Consider the following 21,448-nt stretch of genomic DNA (forward strand, 5'->3'; position numbering starts at 1 on the left):
AGTACTTGTTTATACAGCTGACTGGAAGATATACATGTAGTAGATTGGTTTGTATTGTCATGCCCATGTTATAAGGTCATACATCCTATGTGATAGTATAGTACTATTTAGATTGTTCAAATTTTCGATAGAATGGCTTCTCACAATTCAACCACATTTCACATGTACTAGTCTGTTTGTTGAGTTATGCCTTGTTAGCCCTCACATTAAGATGTGGGCTAGGAGGTACAACCAGCTATTATGTACCTTGTCAGAATAGTAAACAGGCTACTGTGCTCTAAACAATTCATTGGATTGTTCATACTTGAGGAAATGAAGTGCAAAAGGTCAGATATTGGCATAATGGTTCTTGTATCATACCTATCCCCCTGTAAATTGCCAGTACCTGAAGGAATCAACATATATTTGCATACATTATACTAACAATGCCAAGAGTAATGCAGTATTTGTCCTATCATGATGGTCTTTCAGTTCATTGACCCGCCACCAAATTTTTTACATTGCTTGTATGATTTTTGTTTTTATTGTCTATTTTTTTATATAAATATATTTTTGTCATATCTTATTTTATTTCAATTAGTTTTTTTATTTCATTATTTTTTTCATTTCTCTCGATTTTTAAAAAAAATTCACGTGGCGATTTTTTTCCGCCAGTCTAGGACCTCTCGATTTCCATGAGCTCTAATATGACTGACTTCTGGTAGACCTAACATGTTGTTGTACTTATTTGTGTGTACATTTGATTTGAATACATAGGAAGACATACAAATTGCACTCCTAGTGATGATAGACCTTTCTGTGGTCTAAGATCTGATGGAGGGTCTATGTTCACTTTAAAGTGTTGAGTTAATTGCTTTCCTGCTATTGTGTTGACACAATAGAAAATAATTACATTCAGCCCAGTTCTGTAATTATGCAAATTGAGGACCACTTTACATGAAAACATGTGGAGATCAAGATTACTGTATAAGTACAATAAAAGTACTCTAAATCATCCTAGACAGACAATAAATTAGTGATGTAACACTTACAGTGACTGTCCCTAGAGTGTCAATTACATAGACTGGGTCAGAAGTACATGGGTAAAGAAACCAGAGGTCTATGTAAAGGAAGGGATTTTAGTTGCAGTTTCATATTTTTCCTTTTAGGAATTACTGTGCAGAAAAAATGCCACATACCAGATTTCATTTGGAATTTCCAAAATTTAGAGACATGTAATTAGTTTAATGTATTTGTGTGAATGCTTTAAAGAGGGCCCTATTATTGTATGGTTCTTGTAAATACTAAGAAGATTATCAGCTTTATAATCTTCTTTCTACCAGGGGATGGGGGTATTTGTTTGTATACGAAAAACTACAAGTTGGGAATAACAGCCTCTGGATTAAACTCCACCTGGGCAACATTGTGAAAGCTACAAGACTTTAATGTTGTTAGACTTAGTGTGATCACCACCAAAAACATTGTTTTCTTGTTTTGGAATCTTATTTTGTATTAGTTCTGAACTCAGCATATAAATTATTTATGTGGTATATTTTGGTGAAATCACATGGCCTTCTTCAGGTGCTTCTGTTTACAATTCAGTGACATAGACATCATATGACAGTCACTTTTGACAGGAATGAAGGAATGAAAATACTGGTAGTACACAGTGCCCTCCTATGGTCATATGACAAGTCTTAGTCTCTATATCATTGAATCATGTACAATAACAGATGAAAAAAAGCCAAGTGATTTAGCTGAAATATACTAGAGAGACAGATCAAACAACAACGCCTGTCACGTACCAGGGACTAGGGAATGGAAATTGCTGGTGGTGTAGACAACACTCTCCTATGGTCATATGACAAGTCTATATCATTGAATCATATACAATAAGACATTGAATCATACAATTACAGTTGAAGAAGGCCGAGTGATTTAGCCAAAATATGCTAGGTAAATTATTTACGTTTGAGATCAAAACTAATCATAATACAGATAGAGTATCCGTAGATTAGCCCAGAAACAAACAGTTAGCTATCCAGCTTAAATGACAGTGTTGTTCACCAGAATATGTTGTGTCAGAAAAGTCTCTGGGTGTCGATAAGTATTCTAAGTGTAGATAAGTACTAAACATACATAGGAGGCCTCATATTTGAGGCTGTTTTCTTATTTCTCTGTAGAACAACTGTGGAAATTTTATAATCCTGATAACAGATAGGAAAAGCTCACTACTACAATTTTCTATACAGTGAAGTAATATGGCAGGGAATGAAAATATTAGTGAGCAACATTAGATAAATTATGTAGCTGGGAGATTTTAGACAGTATTAACTTCACAATAACAAGTTGTTTACCGCCATGTATACCCTTAGAGAAAGGATGTGAATCAAAACATCTGATAGAAGGCAGTCTAGAGAATAAAAATAGCTCACATTGCTGTCTCTACATTTAAAGACATTTTCAGATAAAGAGTATACTGTAATTGCTTAATGGATAGTTGTGATTGAAGTACCTTGTAATTGAGGAAGTGCTTTGTTGAGATTTTATCATCACTGAAGTGAAAGCTATATGACTTCCTGGTGTCCTCAATACTTTATTTTGGTGTCAAGGTCAAATGTTTGTGTTGTTTTGAGGTTTCAGTGCCATGCTTAGAAATGTAAAAACAATTGGCATTGAGGATTGGAAAGCACAGATTCTTGAGTTATTCTGATTGTATCTCTGTAGTAGGGAAATACATGTCTGTCTGTGAATAAATAAGCAACTTGTCTAGCTAGAGGGAAGCTATCAAATTACATGTTATTTGGACAAGATATAATTTATGTGTTAATCTGTTGTCTTAGAAGGTTAATGAGAGTGATGTTTATACTTCTAGCCATAGTGTCCAGTCATTATGTAACACTCTACATAATTCACATGTAAGGAAGTGCCAATGACACAGGACTGCTGATCGATGGCTGTAAACAGACTGTGAGGGCGCTAACACATTGTCCCAATCCTTTTCATTTACAAGTTCACAAGTCACTATATCAATTTTAAAGGCTGAAGTTGAATTAGGAATTCGGTTAGAAAAACAGTTGTGTGGCAAAGCTATAGAAAAAGTGTGTGTCTTGAACAAAATGTCCTGTCAAATTGTTGTGGCTCCATTGATAAGATATCACAAATGAGTGACTGGCCTTTAAACTTAAAAGGAACTTCATATGGGATTGCAATGCATCAATAGGGAACTTGCAGACCCGCCATGTTGATGTTGCATCATGGGAAATGTGAAAATAAATATTAATCTATTAGTATTGTAAACAATGTTGATACATTGTTTGTAACCACAAATAATCAATTCATAGTCACTCTGACCATTGTGGGAGCTTAATTTTATCAGTAGCTCCAGATTAGGTATTACAATAACCACAGATAATCCCATAATCCTTTGTGTCTGAGCATGCTCAGTCTGGATTGCAAGTTCCCTATTGTGTGTTTATAAATGTGATTCTATTTAATGTGCAATCTTTCATCTACTTAAATTAGGTTAGATATTGGTATAATACTACATTAACTTTGTTTCTTATCATCTTGAACATGTCCAAAAGAAAATTTAAAAAAGAGTTACTCTTCTGACTTAATTCAATTGTGTAACAAAAGGAAAGACTGAAATCTGTGAAATACAAACATATAGAATTAAAGGCATTTTGGTTATTTGGTAAAAACAACAACCCATTTTTGTTATACTTACTTAGATAGGCACTCTTTCAACAAAGTAATTATTAACCTCAAATATAGTCCATGGACATTTCATTACCTAACCACAAAACACAACAGCATGTCTTGTAGGTTTTGTTTCTGACAATCTATGCACGAGTATGTCCAGTGAGTATGCAAGGTTGCCTGTAGCGCCATTCCCTATATGTGTCACACTTGAAGTGAATGTCATGAAATACTCAAGACTAGTGCTTCTGTGATGATAACTTTCACCATTGAAACTAGGGCTGGTCATGATAACTTTCACCGTCGAAACTAGGGCTGGTGACGATAACTTTCACTGTTGTTGAAACTAGGCTGGTCAGGATGTGAATCATGGTAGAATGCATGCTGTGTTTTAATATAATGACTATCAAATAACAGATGACACTTTCAGTGGAGTTTTAGAAATTATAACTATTAAGTAACTATGGTAATGACAGTTTAAGTAAAGTACAGATTTTAACTGAATAACATAAAAAAATCAATAGAATGGAAGTATGTGTACAAACCCAAAAATGAAAAATTTTGCATGTCACATCATCGTACACTTACAATGAGTCATGTAAGTGTGTCATATTACATGTATGGAAGACTTTATGTAGAATATCATAAATTTAAAGAGCCATGAGAAATGCGATATTTATTGTTCAAGTTTAATGTATTTTCAATATGTCTAGCCTAGAACTGAAGCACACACCACATATGTTCGCAAGCTAGAGCATATTTTTCTGCTGAGGTAATTATATTATAAAACGGAATGTCTATGAAGCACTGCTGTAAAGACGTTACTAGTTTACGACAATGATACCACATTTCTACAGGTGATGCTAGCATTGGTGTGAGAAATTGACAAACAAAGAACAAAATATAGTGAATTTTGAATGCGTAGATAATAACATGATTCTTAGCTCACATATTGGGAAGAAGCCTAGCCACACAGCATCATGCCTTTTGAGTATGTAGCTAAACTTGTGTGTGTTGTCAGATTACTTTCTGATACCTTGTGAGTGAATCACATTATCAGGGACAGGCTTTCATTCAATAATTCACCTGTTGACATGTCACAGACCAACAACCAATATTTTTTTTTAAATGCCACACTAGACTTGTTTATTGTGATACTTAATTGAATGATTTATTGGTATAATAATGTGTAGTCACAAATTCAAATTACCCGTTATTGTCATTTTTTTCTTACCAGTGCCCATCATCACCCATGTGACGTTACATTTCCTGAGAACAGACAGACCAGCATGTATTCCAAACTTCACCCACATATTGAAAATATGTATATATCAAATATCATGTATTGTTGTATTTCATAACTTCCCTGCTACTTAAAATGACACATAAAAAGTTATAGTCACATAATTACTGATATTGTAACTCTTTCCTTTTCCTTCAGATTGACATTGTATTGAGATGAGTTGAGAAGCCTGAATGAGTGACACACCTACTTTGTATATGTGTGTGCAGTGCTTCAGATCTTCAAAGCTTGAGAAAGAATGAGGTGCTACTTTAAGGCTTAGATTGTTACACAAGTTTTCGCCATGGTATCAAGTAAACTAACACTTCAACATAAAATGTTGTTGACGTCGATGCTAGTTTTGGTTTCTTCCACATATACATTGGGTGCTGTTGATCTAGGTAAGTGTAGTTTCAATCTGTAGATTTTCATAAGTGTTGAACAAACAGGAATTCAAACATTCACATTACGCTAAATGTAAGTTGGCCTATCGTTAACTAAATTTGTTTTGTGAGGTGACATAATAGTCGATTTTCTGGTTCCAAGATGCATTGCGCGAGAGGACGTCACTTATGTTGTTAGATTTAGTCTTGTTTTGTCTTTATTACATTTGAAATAACATTTTCATCAGGAAATGGTGGTAAGACATGTTGACCTCTTTAATTATGGGTGATTTTATAGAACAAAGACTGAACGCCATCGATGACAGAGTGAGATTTTACGGGTAAACCCAGGGTACCGTCATGTGACAACTATCCCCCTGAGTAGCACGTTCAAACCCCTCAGCGCGTACAGAATACATGGCATTGTATGGAGAGACTGCAATGCATCTTGGAACTGACAACAGCTCTATTACTGATTATGTCAATGGTAACTTTTCCATCTCCTTGATTTGTTTTCCATATCTAATTACTTTTTGAAAAGCTAATGAAGGCACATCTTTGAGTGAAAAATAACACATGAAATAAACTCACAAAAGTTCTGCTTGTAACTTATGTAAGAAGACTAAAAGTATGTGTTGCCATTTTGTACTATCACCTGTTTATGTTCATAGTCCATCCCGAATAGTTTCATCTAAACTCAATTGCTCCATTAACCCTTTCATGACTAGAGACGAGTTTTAAATAATATGGGGACCCAATTTATATGAATATTTTCATAATTACAATAATATTACTTTGTTAGGAACTAACATTTCTTTAATTCCAGTCTAAAATGAAGTTGATATATGCCAAAAAGTTACATAAAACAAGAATTTTGTCCAAACAATTTTGGCGGGAATGTTTTCAGTATTGAAGGGGTTAAAGTGTAGAAAACTTGGTCTTAGTCTGGTTTTACAGGAACTACACAATTCTTTGCTAGCACAACTGTCAAGCACTGTGTTTAGAAACATTTTTGCTTTGAGTGCCGATCATTCTAATAATGAAATCTCACTGACTGAATAGTATCATATTTTAATCAGATGAAATGTATATAAATTATACATTAGAAGACTGAACACACCAGGTCATCAACCCTCACAGTCAGTGATACCGACATGAAATTAAAATCCACATATCAGTTTGCTATGATATCATGATTTTACAGCAATGCATACTATGAAGTAAAAGTAAACAGTGTCGTGTCAGTGTTTTTATAGACTTTCCAGACAGACACGCCATAAAAATAACATATGTAGATGGCGGAATGATTAGCTAAATGTCAATACTTTAGCTTCATATATATATTGCAATGAGAAGTAGAGTGGTAGAATCTCCATGTGAACTGAAGTGTGTGTATATAGTACAGTACTATATTTACTCTTTGGGCCAGTTGCCTTAGTGTTCTGAAATAAAGTGATTGATTGATTCACTTATTGAATACTCTCATGCCAATTAAGTACCTCTGTTTCCCAATTTATTTTATTGAATTGTGAATAGTACAATTATTTGTTCATTTTCTTCAGGCATGTTGCCTTTTGTCACATGGAAAACTGAATAATTGATGTGTATCATTTTATACCATAGAGAGTTTAACCCTTATAAAGTCTGATACCCAGTTGTGAGGATAATGGGGTGAATATATTGACCAAAATAAAAAAAGAAGGTATTTGAAATTCTAACCCTAATTAGTTATTAAAATAAACATGTAAATAGTGATACATTTTTTTATACAAGACTTGAATACTTATAAGGCTGGCAGAAAATAAATGTTGTAACTTACGTTACTTGTTGTTTTGTAGACACTTGTCGTCTCCCACTTGGAATGCACAGTGGTGAGATCAAAGATTCTCAGTTGTCTGCTAGTTCTACATACAGTGAAGATTCATTGTCAGCACGTCATAGCAGGTGAGGTGATGTTATAACTTATTCCACACAACATATTTATTGGGCCCTGGTATTCTCCAGCCTTGTCATAAAACAGTCATTGTAGCAGTGAAGTTGTTAGTTCTGTAAAACTAGTCTTGTATGCTGCAAAGCAAGTTACTGAATACAGTACAGTATGTTACAAACACACCACCAAAGCTCATCATAGTGTAACATATGGCACAGAATGTACAGCATGAGACAGCACAGCATACCGTATAGCCATATAGATAGTTCTTCAAACTTGTCAAACGGTGGCAAAGCAAAGTACAGTACAGTACAGTACAGTACAGTACAGTACAGTACAGTACTGGTACAGTGCAGTACAGTACAGTACAGAGCAGTGCAGTGCAGTACAGTACAGTACAGTACAGTACAGTACATTTCAATGAAAGACCACCAAAATGAACATGTAAATATATAAATATATATGTATATGTAAATATATATATACTGTATGACAACTGTGGTACCTAGTACCACAATTGGAAATATTAAAATGGCAGAGCATAGGATGAACTTTACAAGTCAGATACCCAGATTATTAGATCATCATGACTTCATCACATGTTTTGTTTGACTATGATGTCATCATTTTTCAGACTTAGTCATAATGAGGGAGCTGGTGCATGGTGTCCAGGTAATCCTATAAATAATGAGTACAGTGACGAATACTTAGAAATCAACTTCTTAAAGTTAACTGTTATCAGTATGGTGGCTACGCAGGGTAGGGATCATCCACCTACTGGAGGACGTGAATTTTCATCCCATTTCAAGTTTGGTTACTTCAGGAGAAGTAAGGGACTAAATGATGAATGGTTAGAATTCAAGTATAAGACAGCATACAATCAAACAGTAAGTCACTCTGGTTTTGTAATTAGGACATTTACAACCCATTACAAGTTACCTTTCACCAACTGTGTTTGATACAACTACATAGGAATCAACAATTTCCTGCTATTTTTTCTCTCTTGTAAAATAAACCATTTAAACATGCTACAACGTATGGGCACAAACATGTTGATGTCCGCATTTGATGTCTGCATTGTTGTGGCACATTTAGACAATATGTCACAAGAAACTATTACATTCAGTCTTGCTATCTTGAAGTGTAACATGTGTAATTTCTTATTGGATTCTACATGGTTGTATTAACCAGAGTCGGTGAATGGTAACGTGAAATGAGCTGAAACATGTTTTTTCAGAATTGATTGCTCTATTTAAATTTGAATTGGCATGACAAGCCTTCACTCTCATGGATTCATGTAGTATTCATATGTAATTTTATCCAACGCAAGTCTTGGAGATATTACACATCTGTACCCTGTATTCATGTTGTTCATTGTAAATTGGGGTATTGTTAGGTAACTCAAATCCTAGTGAAGCTGTAACTGTATCTGTTTGGACACTGGAGACTGTCTCACAAGTGAGCAAAAGTCTTCCAGGGTAGCTCTTGTGGCTGCACACTTTGATCCTCCACTGAAGGTGTATGCACACTTCACCACCCTGTAGTTAAAACATCTTTTTATGGGGATAGGGCGTTTTCGACATGTGCTCCACATTTGTGGAATAGGCTGCCACTGTCACTCTGTTTGAGTTCGAATATTACTTATTAGCGTTTTTAAGTCAAATCTTAAAACATAACTTTTTATTTGAATGACTGTTTTATTACTGGCAGATTCCTCCATTGTGTTTTATATCTTTTTTTTATTGCCTTTTTGTCGTAGCATTGTAAGGCGCTTTGAGTTGTTTTTATATGGAAAGCGTTAATTTTTAAGAAATAAATATTATTATTATTTTTATCATTAGCTGAAGCAATTGATTGTGTTCACGTTATGTTTGTTTTAACTTTTATTTATTTTCTATGTTTGTTATAATTTACAGGTGTTGTTAGGCAATACAAATCCCAGTGAAGCTGTAGGCATAGCAATTGATCCACCAATAATTGCAGAGAGATTACGCATCTATCCATATAATCCTAATCCACAAAATATACATGTTTGTATGAGAACTGAAGTCTATGGATGCCCATATGAAGGTAAGTCTAAACATAGCCCTGTCATGTCATCCCAAACACGAATGGATCACTGTAGCATTTGTGTGTATTTGTCTGCATAACAGAAAATCGCTAGGAGCAATTCCCAGCTCAAAAAAAATAAAATAAAATCTTAGCTACCGGGTAGTAACTAATATTTACAACATGTTACATGTATCAGTCAGGAATCTCCCCCATTTGGGATAAACAATCATTGAATTAAATGGTTACCTAGTACAAAAGGGAACTTGCAAACCCGCCATGTTGAATGTTGCATCATGGGAAATGTGATAATAAATACTAATGAATCAGAATTGTAAACAATACTGTTACATTGTTTGTAACCACAAATGATCAATTCATAGTTACCCTGACAATTGTGGGAGTTTTTTTTTATTGGTAGCTCCAGATTAGGTATTAAGAATAACCACAGATAATCCCATAGTCCTTTGCGTCTGAGCATGCTCAGTCTGGATTGCAAGTTCCCTATAGAATTATTGTACTCTTCAAATGCATGTACTCAACAATTGCTTTAGACCGTAACCTATGTCAGATCCCAGGCTTTTTGTTTAGTACGTCTGTGAGAGTATAAAGTATATGTAACCTGTTTCCTAGACTGTCGACAGTTGCTTGTGCCTTTTTTTCGTACGTTTTATCTAAACTTAAGTCGTTGCCGCACTCTGATCCGGCACAACATTACTATAATCGCATACTGATATCGAGGGCCGAAGGCCCGAGCAGGCCTTCGGCCCTCGATAAAGGCCCTCGATATCAGTGGGCGATTATAGTAGTATTGCGCCGGATCGGAGCGCCGCAACGACTTAAGTTTAGATAAAATGTAGGGAAAAAAGGCGCAAGCAGTTGTCGACAGTCTACCTGTTTCCATGATAGCCATGTTGTAGTTACTTGTGCCAGAGTGTTCAAAGACATTTACTCCAATCATCATACAAAAATTTATCTTGATTGGGTTATCCCATTCGGGATAAACATTTTTCCCGATTGGATAATTATCCCAATCAGGAGATATGCCTGCTGTTCCCCATTGAATTACAATGGAGGCGATACAAATGTGATACTGGGTATATGATAAAATTGATAAATTGTTCTTGTGTTTGTGTGTCTGCAGATCATCTGTTAGCCTATTCCATGCCCAAAGCAAATATACGACTTGGAACACCATTCACTGATAGGACTTATGATGGTGATAGTATTGGTGGTATGCGAAAATATGGTCTTGGACAGCTTACAGATGGCAAAATAGGGGGTAATGACTTCTATGATGACCTTGGATATGGAAGATCATATGAATGGGTTGGATGGAGTCGAAAACTCACACCGGATCTAGAAATTGTCTTTCATTTTGATTCTGTACGGAACTTCACCACTATGAAAGTACACACTAGTAATCAGTTTGCAAAAGAAGTGTCAGTGTTTGAGAGTGTTCTTCTGTGGTTTGGTCTTGAGAACGGCAACTTCTTGCCAGCTCCGTTGTTGCTGACTGTCGCACCAGACAACCAACACCAGGAGGCCAAATACATCATCTTAAATCTGCAGCATAGAATTGGCAAGTTTGTTAAATGTCAGTTCCAGTTTGCTAACACTTGGATGATGATTAGTGAAGTTAGCTTTGAATCAAGTAAGTACAAGTATCATATAGTGATCTTTGATTTGTCTTACTATTATATCCTAATTCGTTCTTATTTAGCTTTAACTTACATTCAGAGTAATTGTATCATTTTTACAGCATCCTGAATTTTGATGGGGAGTGCTCTTAGCTCTAAAATGGATTCTTTTATGTGGTCTGAATCAAAGAGTTTATCATGCCACCTAACATCACAACTGCACTTTAATGCATGACAATGTAATGTAGCGCCCTCATTCAGTTGGTGTACAACCTCTTCTTCTTTTGTTTTTTTTCTATAGGTTCCCCTGATAAGTGTTATGTTAGTGTGTCTTCATATCAAACAATGCATCTCTGGATGAAATTATTTGTTTGTTATCCTTTGATTACTTAATTGATTGTCCGTAATCTGAAAGTATCACTTTGTGTTTTTCAGCCAAAGTTAGTGAAAATTACACAGTTCCTCCTGATGTAGGCATAGTGCCATATGAACCTATACCAGTCATTCCTACCGTCAAGCCGACAGGCAAGAATGAAGGTGACAAAATTTCAGTTCCTGTGAAAACACAACTAGTTACTAAGGTACCCCCTGTGTTGATTTACAAGACAACCCTGACTACTGGTATGTATTATCGTGTATTGATATAATCAAGTCTTTGTCTATATTCAACCTTGGGAAAAATGAGTGACCTAAGGAGCCCTGTCATTTTGAGTCAAAGCTGAGAAGTGATAAAAAAACTCTTAGGTCACTAGTATTTTCCAGCTGAATGATTATACAATGATAAGTTTGTGTTTTTCTTCCTTTGTGAAATAAGCAAAAAATTGTCATACGCAACACATTCTCAGGTTAACTGTTGGCAATTGTCTTTCCACAGAAGCAGCAGCAACAAAGGATAAGTTGATTGGTAGTGCTAATAAAGGATCGTCCAGTAACAGTGCTTTAATCGTGGGTGTCTTAGTAGCTGTCATTGGCATCCTTATCATTGTCATTTTATTGTTGGTATGGCGACAACTCAAAATAAAGAGAGTCAACAAAGCACCAAAACGTGTAGAACAAGTACGTTTTGATTCAAACACTGTACAAATTACAAATAACCGACTTGATAATCTACGAGATGCGCCTCATCAGGAGAACTTGACCTATGACACGGCATTGTTGTCATCTGTTGACGGACCACAGTATGATGAACCATGGGGACAGAGACCTATATTGTTTGGTAGAGCTCTACCAGAACTACCACTCAATAATGAAAATTCAGGTAAGTTTTTTTTTTCTCAGCTCATCTCTCTACATGTGTGTAATCTCATAAAGTCTGAAGGCGATTAGGGAGAGTTAGATTACATCACACAAACTCAACACAACACTTTTCTGGATTTAAGATATCCCTAAAGCATTTATGACAGTTCCCACTACACTAATTTGTACACTGTGAAAATTCTTCTTCAACCCCCCCCCCCCCCCAAAAAAAAAAAACAAACAACAACAACAAAAAAAAACTATGAAAAATGATACTACAGTTACAACTGGTGCAGTTTTAACATGGTGACTGATTCAAAACCAAGCTTTCACTCAACATTTAAACTTGTCACTACACCACCTACAGATAATATTGACCATTAATTAACAGATACAATGTCTTTTTGTAAGTAACTGACTAATTTTTAAGGAATATACATTTGGTTACTTGATGAAAAAGTATATCCCAGTTGCAGCTAGTGCAGCTATATTATATAGTGTGTGTTCTTGAATTAGCCATTAGTAATTTATGATTTGTGTCAACTTTGGCCAACAGGTAGTTCATCCATGATCTATGCAGAGCCAGACATCACTAAATCAACAGGACATAGTAAATCTAACATACTGCTTCAACACTATGCTGAGACTGATGTCATCAATGCACTCAATATCCAGGGTGTGTCTGGTAATAACATCTATTCTGTGCCATCAACTAGTCTGGAGAAACTCACCAACATTGACCATGTAGTGCCGGAAATACCAGTGGACAAGATAAAGTTCAAAGAAGTCTTGGGAGATGGACAGTTTGGACAGGTATTGACATTATCTGTACACATATGCACATGTAGTACAGTACTTTCTGTATGCACACACACACACACACACACACACACACACACACACACACACACACACACACACACACACACACACACACACACATACATACGCACGCACACACACATGCACACACACACACACACACACACACACACACACACACACACACACACACACAAACACACACACACACACACAGCCATCATTTACATGTAGGCCATATTTAAATGATAACATGGCTCCATCCTTGTGTGCAAGCTAGGTTTATACAAGTGATTGATGATTTCAAAGTTTACACAACCTAAATTTAATTCTGACATTCATCATCACTATCCCAGGTTCATCTGTGTGAGATTGACGGTCTACAACAGTTAACCAGGAATGGCTTCCCATTTGATAAAGATCTGAGGACATTGGTTGCTGTCAAGATGCTAACGAAGAATGCCAGTAAAAATGCAAGGTAGAGAATTTCATTGGTTTTGCATCCAAGTCACCACACTGACAGATAGTACCTTTCCTAAGTGTATACTGACGTGGAGCTAAAACTCAAGCTTTCACAAAGACAGAGTGTGAGGCTAATTACTATTCATTTATTTATTTATTAATGCAGAGTATGGGGCTAATTACTATTCATATATGCAGAGTATGGGGCTAATTACTATTCATATATGCAGAGTATGGGGCTAATCAATATTTATGCAGAGTATGGGGCTAATTACTATTCATATATGCAGAGTATGGGGCTAATTACTATTCATATATGTGGAGTATGGGGCTAATTAATATTTATGCAGAGTATGGGGCTAATTACTATTCATATATGCAGAGTATGGGGCTAATTAATATTTATGCGGAGTATGGGGCTAATTACTATTCATTTATGCAGAGTATGGGGCTAATTACTATTCATATATGTGGAGTATGGGGCTAATTAATATTTATGCAGAGTATGGGGCTAATTACTATTCATTTATGCAGAGTATGGGGCTAATTACTATTCATTCATGTTGATCATAATAATGTAAATTCCACAATGCTTTTCAGGTCTGATTTTGAAAAGGAAGTGAAGATCATGTCCCAGTTGAACCACATCAACATAGTAAAACTGCTAGGTGTATGTACAGGAGAGGAACCGTGGTGTATGGTGGTAGAGTATATGGGTAATGGTGACTTAAATCAGTTCCTATTTGATAGAGAACTGGATACTGAAATTAACGGAGCATCAAATGCACAACCCATTAGGTAAGTATACCTTTGAAGTGGCCATATGCATATGGATGAGGATTGGGTATTCATTTTGGATTTTTAATTTATAAATAATGTTATTGTGGCTTCTAACTCGAAAGATCAATCTGAAACAATGTATGTCAAGTCCCTGTTTGTAGCTCAATAAATTGCAAATGAACGATAAGGTGTTAAATGTTTGTTATTGTACATACAATAACAAATATTTCCAATATTTTGACTTATTTCTGGTCATACTCTCACCAGAATGGTGTCACTGTTTCCAATATATTTTGAAGTATATTGTCATTTACTCTCACCAGTTTTGAAACGTTACTATACATGGCTACTCAGATAGCTGATGGTATGAAGTACTTATCTTCCATGGACTTTGTACACCGTGACTTAGCTACCAGGAACTGTCTTGTTGGGGATAACTACTCCATACGTATTGCTGACTTTGGTATGAGTAGAAGTCTGTATTCTGCTGATTATTATCGTATTGAAGGCAAAGCTATATTACCAATCCGCTGGATGGCATGGGAATGTATACTTTATGTAAGTACATGTACATATCAAAAAGCTTTGTCGAATAATATGTAATAAGTACATATGATGAAAATTAATATGCCATATTACAGTGATGAAAAAAACAAAAGGGTCATACACCTTGGCCACTAGGAGTGCTATTCAGCAGCAAGGAAGTGAGAACCACAATCGTTTGGTATTATAGGCCTCCTTTGAAAAAAAATCATCAATTCCCAGTGTTTCAAGAATAAAGTTATGGTATTCATAGCCAGTCTGTACAGTTCAGCTTATTGGTTTGAAGTGATGTAATTTTTTGGAACTTACAGACTGAGTTATATTATTGTATTCATTTCATTGACCCCTCTTCTTTATAAGGCCCTGAGGATGGCATCATAACCAAAGTCTTAGCTCCCATTATGGGGTACCTTATTGTGGCACTTCTGTAAAGATGGCTGCAAAGTGATAACCAAAATATGGCATATTGAGCTGCACAAAGAGAATGAGCTTAATGGTGGATTTTAGGCGTTCATTACTGTATATTTGATGTTTGACATCATTGACTCCCATTATTCAACTCTTACCTACATTTGTAGAGAGCCCCAAATTTCAAAACCTATCGCAAACCTCTATTCAAATAAGACAGCCAACTCGTTGTGTACATTCACAGCTCTGTGACAGTCAGACAATGGCATAAAAATGGTTGAAATTTATGAAGCTGCAAAATATGAATAAAAAAATACTTGCCCCTTCGACCTCATTAGCATAGTTTTACTGTTTGTAATTTCAAAATTTGCGCAAAAAGAAAAAAAGATTCAAATATGTGTTGTCTTACTACGAAAGATTTAATATTTATATGTGTGATTTTGTTTGTAGGGTAAATTTAGCACCAGTAGTGATATGTGGGCATATGGTATTACACTGTGGGAGATATTCAGCCTTGCCAAGGAACAACCCTTCTCAAATATGTCAGACCAACAAGTCATAGAAAATACAGGCGAGTATTACCGTAATAGTGGTCAACATGTCCTGCTTGTAAGACCCAAGATATGCCCCAAGGACATTTATGATATAATGACACACTGCTGGAGACGTGATGCTGGAACTAGGCCAAGATTTGATTATGTCCATTCCTTTTTACTACAGAAGAACAGAGGCTATGACCCTGCTGCACAAGAACTGGCTGTGTAGTTTTGTTTATGGATGGATGGAGTTATTACTTTATATGCTAGTGTGTGTGCATAATGATTTGGAGTCATCTTGCACAAGAACTAGGGTTTTATGAGTTTACATGAACAAAGTTATCTCAATATCCTCAGTGGTATATGCCTAATTTGAAAGTAATTTGTTGTGAATTACAGTAAAAGGGTATTAAGATATTGCAGTAAAAGAACTGTTGATTTGCAGTAAAAGGGTATGAATTGCAGTAAAATGGCAGGAGTGCTAGTTAGAGGGTAATAAAGTATGATGAAATAGTTATGACAAGAATCAAAGATTGACAGCCAAAGATACTGACTTTCAGAAATCCGATATGATTTACAGTAAAATGGTATGATTTACGGTAAAAGGTATATAGGCTGTTGTAAAATGATATAAGTTGTAGTGAAAAGATGAAATTTGAAGTGAAATCACATCAACATGTCATAATATTAATAGATATAAAAGACAACAATATAAAACAAAAATTGTCAGAATTTTACAGTAAATTTGATTGCTATTTTCTTGATAAAAAATCAACTTGATGAATAAAATATATTTGTCTTATTATGGTATTCTATATTTGATACACTGTAAGAATACTTGTGTACTTATTTTACAAATTATTGTGAATCACAAATGTATACCCTTTGTGAACAAAATTGGTTCGATTCATTTGGCATCAAGTTCCTCTCATGCCAAGTAGGGTGGATGGACCCTTATCATTGAACATTACCAGTATGTGATTTTAGCTTTTCTTTTTTTCATGTACGTTATCACTTTTTTTATTATATTTGAGTATATAATATTTTCACATGCTGGACTTGTGGAATCTGAGTTTTGTGTTTCTACTTTTATGTAAAATTGTCAATATATACTTACTCACTTTTACTTCTAATATTGTGTTTGATTTTGATTCTTGTTTCTGTGTATAGCTAAACTTAGAAATGTTATGCCATCAGACATGCATAAGTGCATCTCTTGTGACTCTTACTAGTATACAGTATATACATGAGGTCCATGGAAATAAACTTTAACTGGAAGTGTTCGTCGCTACACTTATGTGGCAGCTTTTCTGAGTGTCTCAACAATAGACAAGAAAGCTTCCATTTGATTGCACTGTCAGTGCCAACAATATTAGAAATAAAATATTTGTGTGTGATATGTTGGTATTTATATGTGTGTTTATAATGATATCAAATTCTCGATATTGAGGAAAGAATTCACAAGTTACCATACTAAAAGTTCAAAGTTCAACATTATTGTTACACATGATATATGATCATCTTGAGGCAAAGCCATTTTTGGCACTCATACATTATTGTAAGTTTTAGTATGCTGTCATTTCAACAATTTTATATATTTTCAATGTCTGTACTAGAATTTCAGTATGAATGATGATGAAAACATTGTTGGTACATCTATTTTGTATGTATTTTAAAATTTACAATCTTAAAAAAAATCCCTTTTCAGAGTTATAAACATTTAATCAGTAATGTTAAGAGTACAAAGTATGCATTATGGTGAAATATCGTCTGATTACAAATCAAATTTTCAGAAATGTTTTGAGATGGTATAAACAAACTTTAATCACAGCCTGTCTGTTCTACAAGATAGTGTTTTAAATGTTGAAACTTCAGAATAAGTAGAGTTGTACCTTTCTCTACATTATAGAAATATAGCAACTAGATTTTCAGCCATATCTGGAACCTTATTTTTGACAAGTCTTACTTTGGTAGTACATGCCATGGTTTGAATAGGGTGACTTTTTTCCCCCGTTTCTCATTACCTTTTGTATACTGACCCAAGTTTTCAGCTGCAACATCAAAATAATTTTTTTTTCACCTGCCTCTAATATTTTGTGGAACAGTGCCCTCTCTGGCAATAATAAGCCATTGTCTGGACTGTCGACGTCATCTACAGGTGTAGCAAAGTTGACGAGACTTGTTCACAAACAGAGCATTTCTTTCATGGTGGAAGTTATTCAAGTAGGGAGGGTGTTAGAGGAGAAGCAGTGGCTGTGTAATTTACCAGGTACCACAAAGTTCCCAGACAGAAACATGAAAATGATTTTTTTAAATTAATTTTTAAAAAAAAATCAACCAACTGACCCATAGTTGCTATGAAAAGTCATGAGAAACAAAAAGGGTCAACCTTATACATATTTAGTCGATAAAAGTATTGCAAGACATTGTAGCCATGTATAGGAGGCACAAATCATGTACAGATGTGTACTAACAATGGACATTGAAAGTCATGTAGAAAAAATAGATTTTTGTAGTAGAATTTTTGAAAAAAGTGTGACAGTACAAAATTAGTTAATTGAACTTGACAGTCTTATTTCAAACTTCATCACTGTCCCTCAGATAGTTGCTAAAAATAAAGTACTATCAAGGGTGACACAGCAAGCGATACCTTTGTATTTACATTTACTACAACCTTGATTTGTTCACAGTTTATGTTAGGAAACGGAGAGGTTGAAATTTAGCCTGATGTTTGTCTAAATATGAAACTGCAAAGTTTTCTTCATTTTAAGACCATTTTTGAGCTGATTCAACGTTTTCTCACTTTTAATCAATTCATATGGAAGTTGTCAATCAAACTGCCACTAATCAAAACTGTCAATCAAATACAAAACTGTCAATCAAACTGCCATTAATCAAAACTGTCAATCAAATACAAAATATGAAAACTTGACTCAATTTTCACAATATTTGGTAAAAAAAAAACCTAAATGTAATAAAATCACCAAATGAGTGATTTCTTTCTTCTTTATTTTGAGTAAGGACTTCTCTATATACAAATGTGCATGAAATATTTGTAAAAAATACAGGACACAAAATGTCAGAGAGGGTGCTGTGGGGGGAAACTGGTTTCAACCAACTTGGCTACCCTCTTTAAAAACAGTGTAGTTTGATTGATTGATTGATTGATTGATTGGCTACCCTCTTTAAAAAACAGTGTAGTTTGATTGATTGATTGATTGATTGATTGATTGATCGATTGATTGATCAATTGATTGATTGATTGATTGATCAATTGATTGATTGATTGATTGTCATAATCTATGCCAAAGAATTTCTGGTCACATTCCATATCTTCCTATATTATAAATCCCATAAAGTACAGATAACAATTACAGTATTTCACATTTCATATTGAATATTTTGCAATTAAGTTGGTGCTTCAAATTTAATCATTATTCCATTATTATGCTAAACTGAGTAAGTTTTTGTGTGCTTCCATGTACCGTACAAACTCAATACTTCCAATTACCATTTTATGACAGACATTTTGACTTTCCAATTTTGTCATTTTGAATAATCTATATATTATCCATGCAGTATTGGTTGTTTTGAGAATTTTCATTGTTGAACACATATACTTACTATGTATAACCAACAGAATGTGTTTATTTATCCTTTATGTAGCTTGGGGTAAAACGGGGTCAAGGGTTAAATGGGGCCAGAGGTCATGTCATAATCAATCATAAATTACAGTGTTTATCTTGATATCAGTTATAATCATTATTACAACATATGTACCAGAGATTACTTGCAGCAGTGTGCACTCTAGTGGTATTTTCACTGCAGTGCAATACCGGAAACATTACATACCTGCATGCAAATGATATGCAAATGTGGATGCGATTGTCTGCTAAACATGAAATTGCATGATTGTGCTATATGATTTTTATGGAAATTTACCATTTCAGATAAACATATGTAAACAGAGCCCCATGCCATGTCAGTTCCAGTGTGGGTACTCAGGGGTATTTGCACTCGTGCTTGCAGTGTTTTCTGCTATGCTCATGAAAGTATGGGTGCAGAGAACACTGCAAGCACTTGTGCAAATACCCCAAGTATGCCACACTTGCACTCACGTGTCATGGGGTTCTGTTATATTATAATATATTAAAGATCATAGTTTGTGAGAGGCATGTATTTTGACATTGGTGTTATTATCATGAATATACTACTGTGGAAAGCCAGCTATGAGCAAACTGTTGACACAAACTAAAACTATTGTTGTATGTGGTAAATTAGTCAAGTGGTTGATAGCAGTGCCTTGGTTGTGTAGATTAATCACTCTGTAATCAAGAGAGTTTGTGGCACTTGAGAAAAACTAGCTTTCACAAACACCACCCTACAGTGAGTGTCATTACGTTGACACCCGTTGCTAGCTTATACCAACATGTTGCAATAGTAGTTGTAGTTTATCTCTGTTTTAGTGTGCTGATAGCTTGATCTACACAGTAGTAACATGGATTTGTTTTACTGTACACAATATCCAGTATAGGTTGTTTGAACTTTAGTTTGGTATCCGTTCAATCCTGGCACCATACCTTAAAGTGTCTTGAAATGTGACAGTAATATACAATGTACAAAACGGACACTGGGAGTGGCCATGTAAACTGAAAGAGAATTTTTTTATATTAGGTTATGCAGCTATAGTGATGTACATTTCTAGATTATCTAACCAAAGATAGTTGTATTGTAGTGGTTGTCTTTGTAAAATATATTATATACAGTCTAACTGTAGAAGGTCTATATGTGTAGTATTAACACAAGGAATACACATTGTCTTGTATATCTTACTGATTGTATATTTAGGATTTTTTTGCTGTTTTAGATTTTTTTTTAGAAACCAACCATGATGAAGACTTGTTCTGTCAGACAATGCATTATTGTTGTACCAAGATACAATATCCTTATTTGCATCATACATTCTGTAAATAAATTAATACTCTTATTTACCATATAAGTGGTGATACTTGTACTGGTTCATTGATTTACACAAATGTGAATGAAATGTCCAGGATTGCTATATGGTAAAGTGTGTGTGTGTGTGTGTGTGTGTGTGTGTGTGTGTGTGTGTGTGTCTGTGTGTGTGTGTGTCTGTGTCTGTGTTTGTGTGTGTCTGTATCTGTGTGTCTATCTGTCTGTGTCCGTGTGTCTGTGCGCATGCGTGCATTTGTGCAAGCATGCGTGTGTGCGTGCGTGTGTGTGTGTGTACATGTAAATGACGATATATCTAAATACAATAAATCTGCTATCATGGTATTTATTGGACATGTATGTCACTTTGATATGAACAGGTTGGAACGAACAGGTCTAAAGACATTTGAATATTTGGTATTTCAGCAATCATTGAAGCTTTTTTCACGAAAGGAAATAAATCCTAACAACACATATCTTGTAGATATATACTAAATCCAAGAACAAATTTCATTTGTAACAAATGACCTGTCTATCAAACGTGACATGCGCCCTCAATACACATATCATGAACTACTTTTCTTTTTTTTTCATCAATTAAATATATAACATTAATAAAACCACCTTAAAGTGATGACCTAATATACATTTTTAATCTGAAATCATCTTCAGCTTTATGATTTTATCATTTATTTTTAAAAATGTTTAAAAAAAGAAACCTCCTGAATAATAGAAATATGAAC

General features: G+C 34.8%; 1 protein-coding gene across 4 annotated transcripts in view; it reads left to right on the forward strand.

The window, feature by feature from the left end:
- LOC144440902 (discoidin domain-containing receptor 2-like) overlaps positions 1 to 20,727 on the forward strand; it is a 39,336-nt gene extending 18,609 nt beyond the window's left edge. For 3 of the 4 annotated variants that reach the window (XM_078130353.1, XM_078130351.1, XM_078130352.1), the window contains exons 2-13: positions 5,123 to 5,364; positions 7,185 to 7,290; positions 7,911 to 8,163; positions 9,193 to 9,346; positions 10,470 to 10,979; positions 11,401 to 11,586; positions 11,840 to 12,223; positions 12,758 to 13,014; positions 13,380 to 13,501; positions 14,086 to 14,283; positions 14,589 to 14,823; positions 15,667 to 20,727. In XM_078130353.1, coding sequence (XP_077986479.1) covers positions 5,268 to 5,364; positions 7,185 to 7,290; positions 7,911 to 8,163; positions 9,193 to 9,346; positions 10,470 to 10,979; positions 11,401 to 11,586; positions 11,840 to 12,223; positions 12,758 to 13,014; positions 13,380 to 13,501; positions 14,086 to 14,283; positions 14,589 to 14,823; positions 15,667 to 15,981 — 2,817 coding nt within the window. In that variant the 5' untranslated portion in view covers positions 5,123 to 5,267 and the 3' untranslated portion in view covers positions 15,982 to 20,727. The remainder of the gene's footprint in view (positions 1 to 5,122; positions 5,365 to 7,184; positions 7,291 to 7,910; positions 8,164 to 9,192; positions 9,347 to 10,469; positions 10,980 to 11,400; positions 11,587 to 11,839; positions 12,224 to 12,757; positions 13,015 to 13,379; positions 13,502 to 14,085; positions 14,284 to 14,588; positions 14,824 to 15,666) is intronic. The other variant, XM_078130354.1, reaches the window with a different exon arrangement.
- The last annotated feature ends 721 nt before the right edge of the window (positions 20,728 to 21,448 follow it).

The sequence above is a fragment of the Glandiceps talaboti genome, chromosome 10 (genome assembly GCF_964340395.1).
Source record: "Glandiceps talaboti chromosome 10, keGlaTala1.1, whole genome shotgun sequence".
NCBI lineage: Eukaryota > Metazoa > Hemichordata > Enteropneusta > Spengelidae > Glandiceps > Glandiceps talaboti.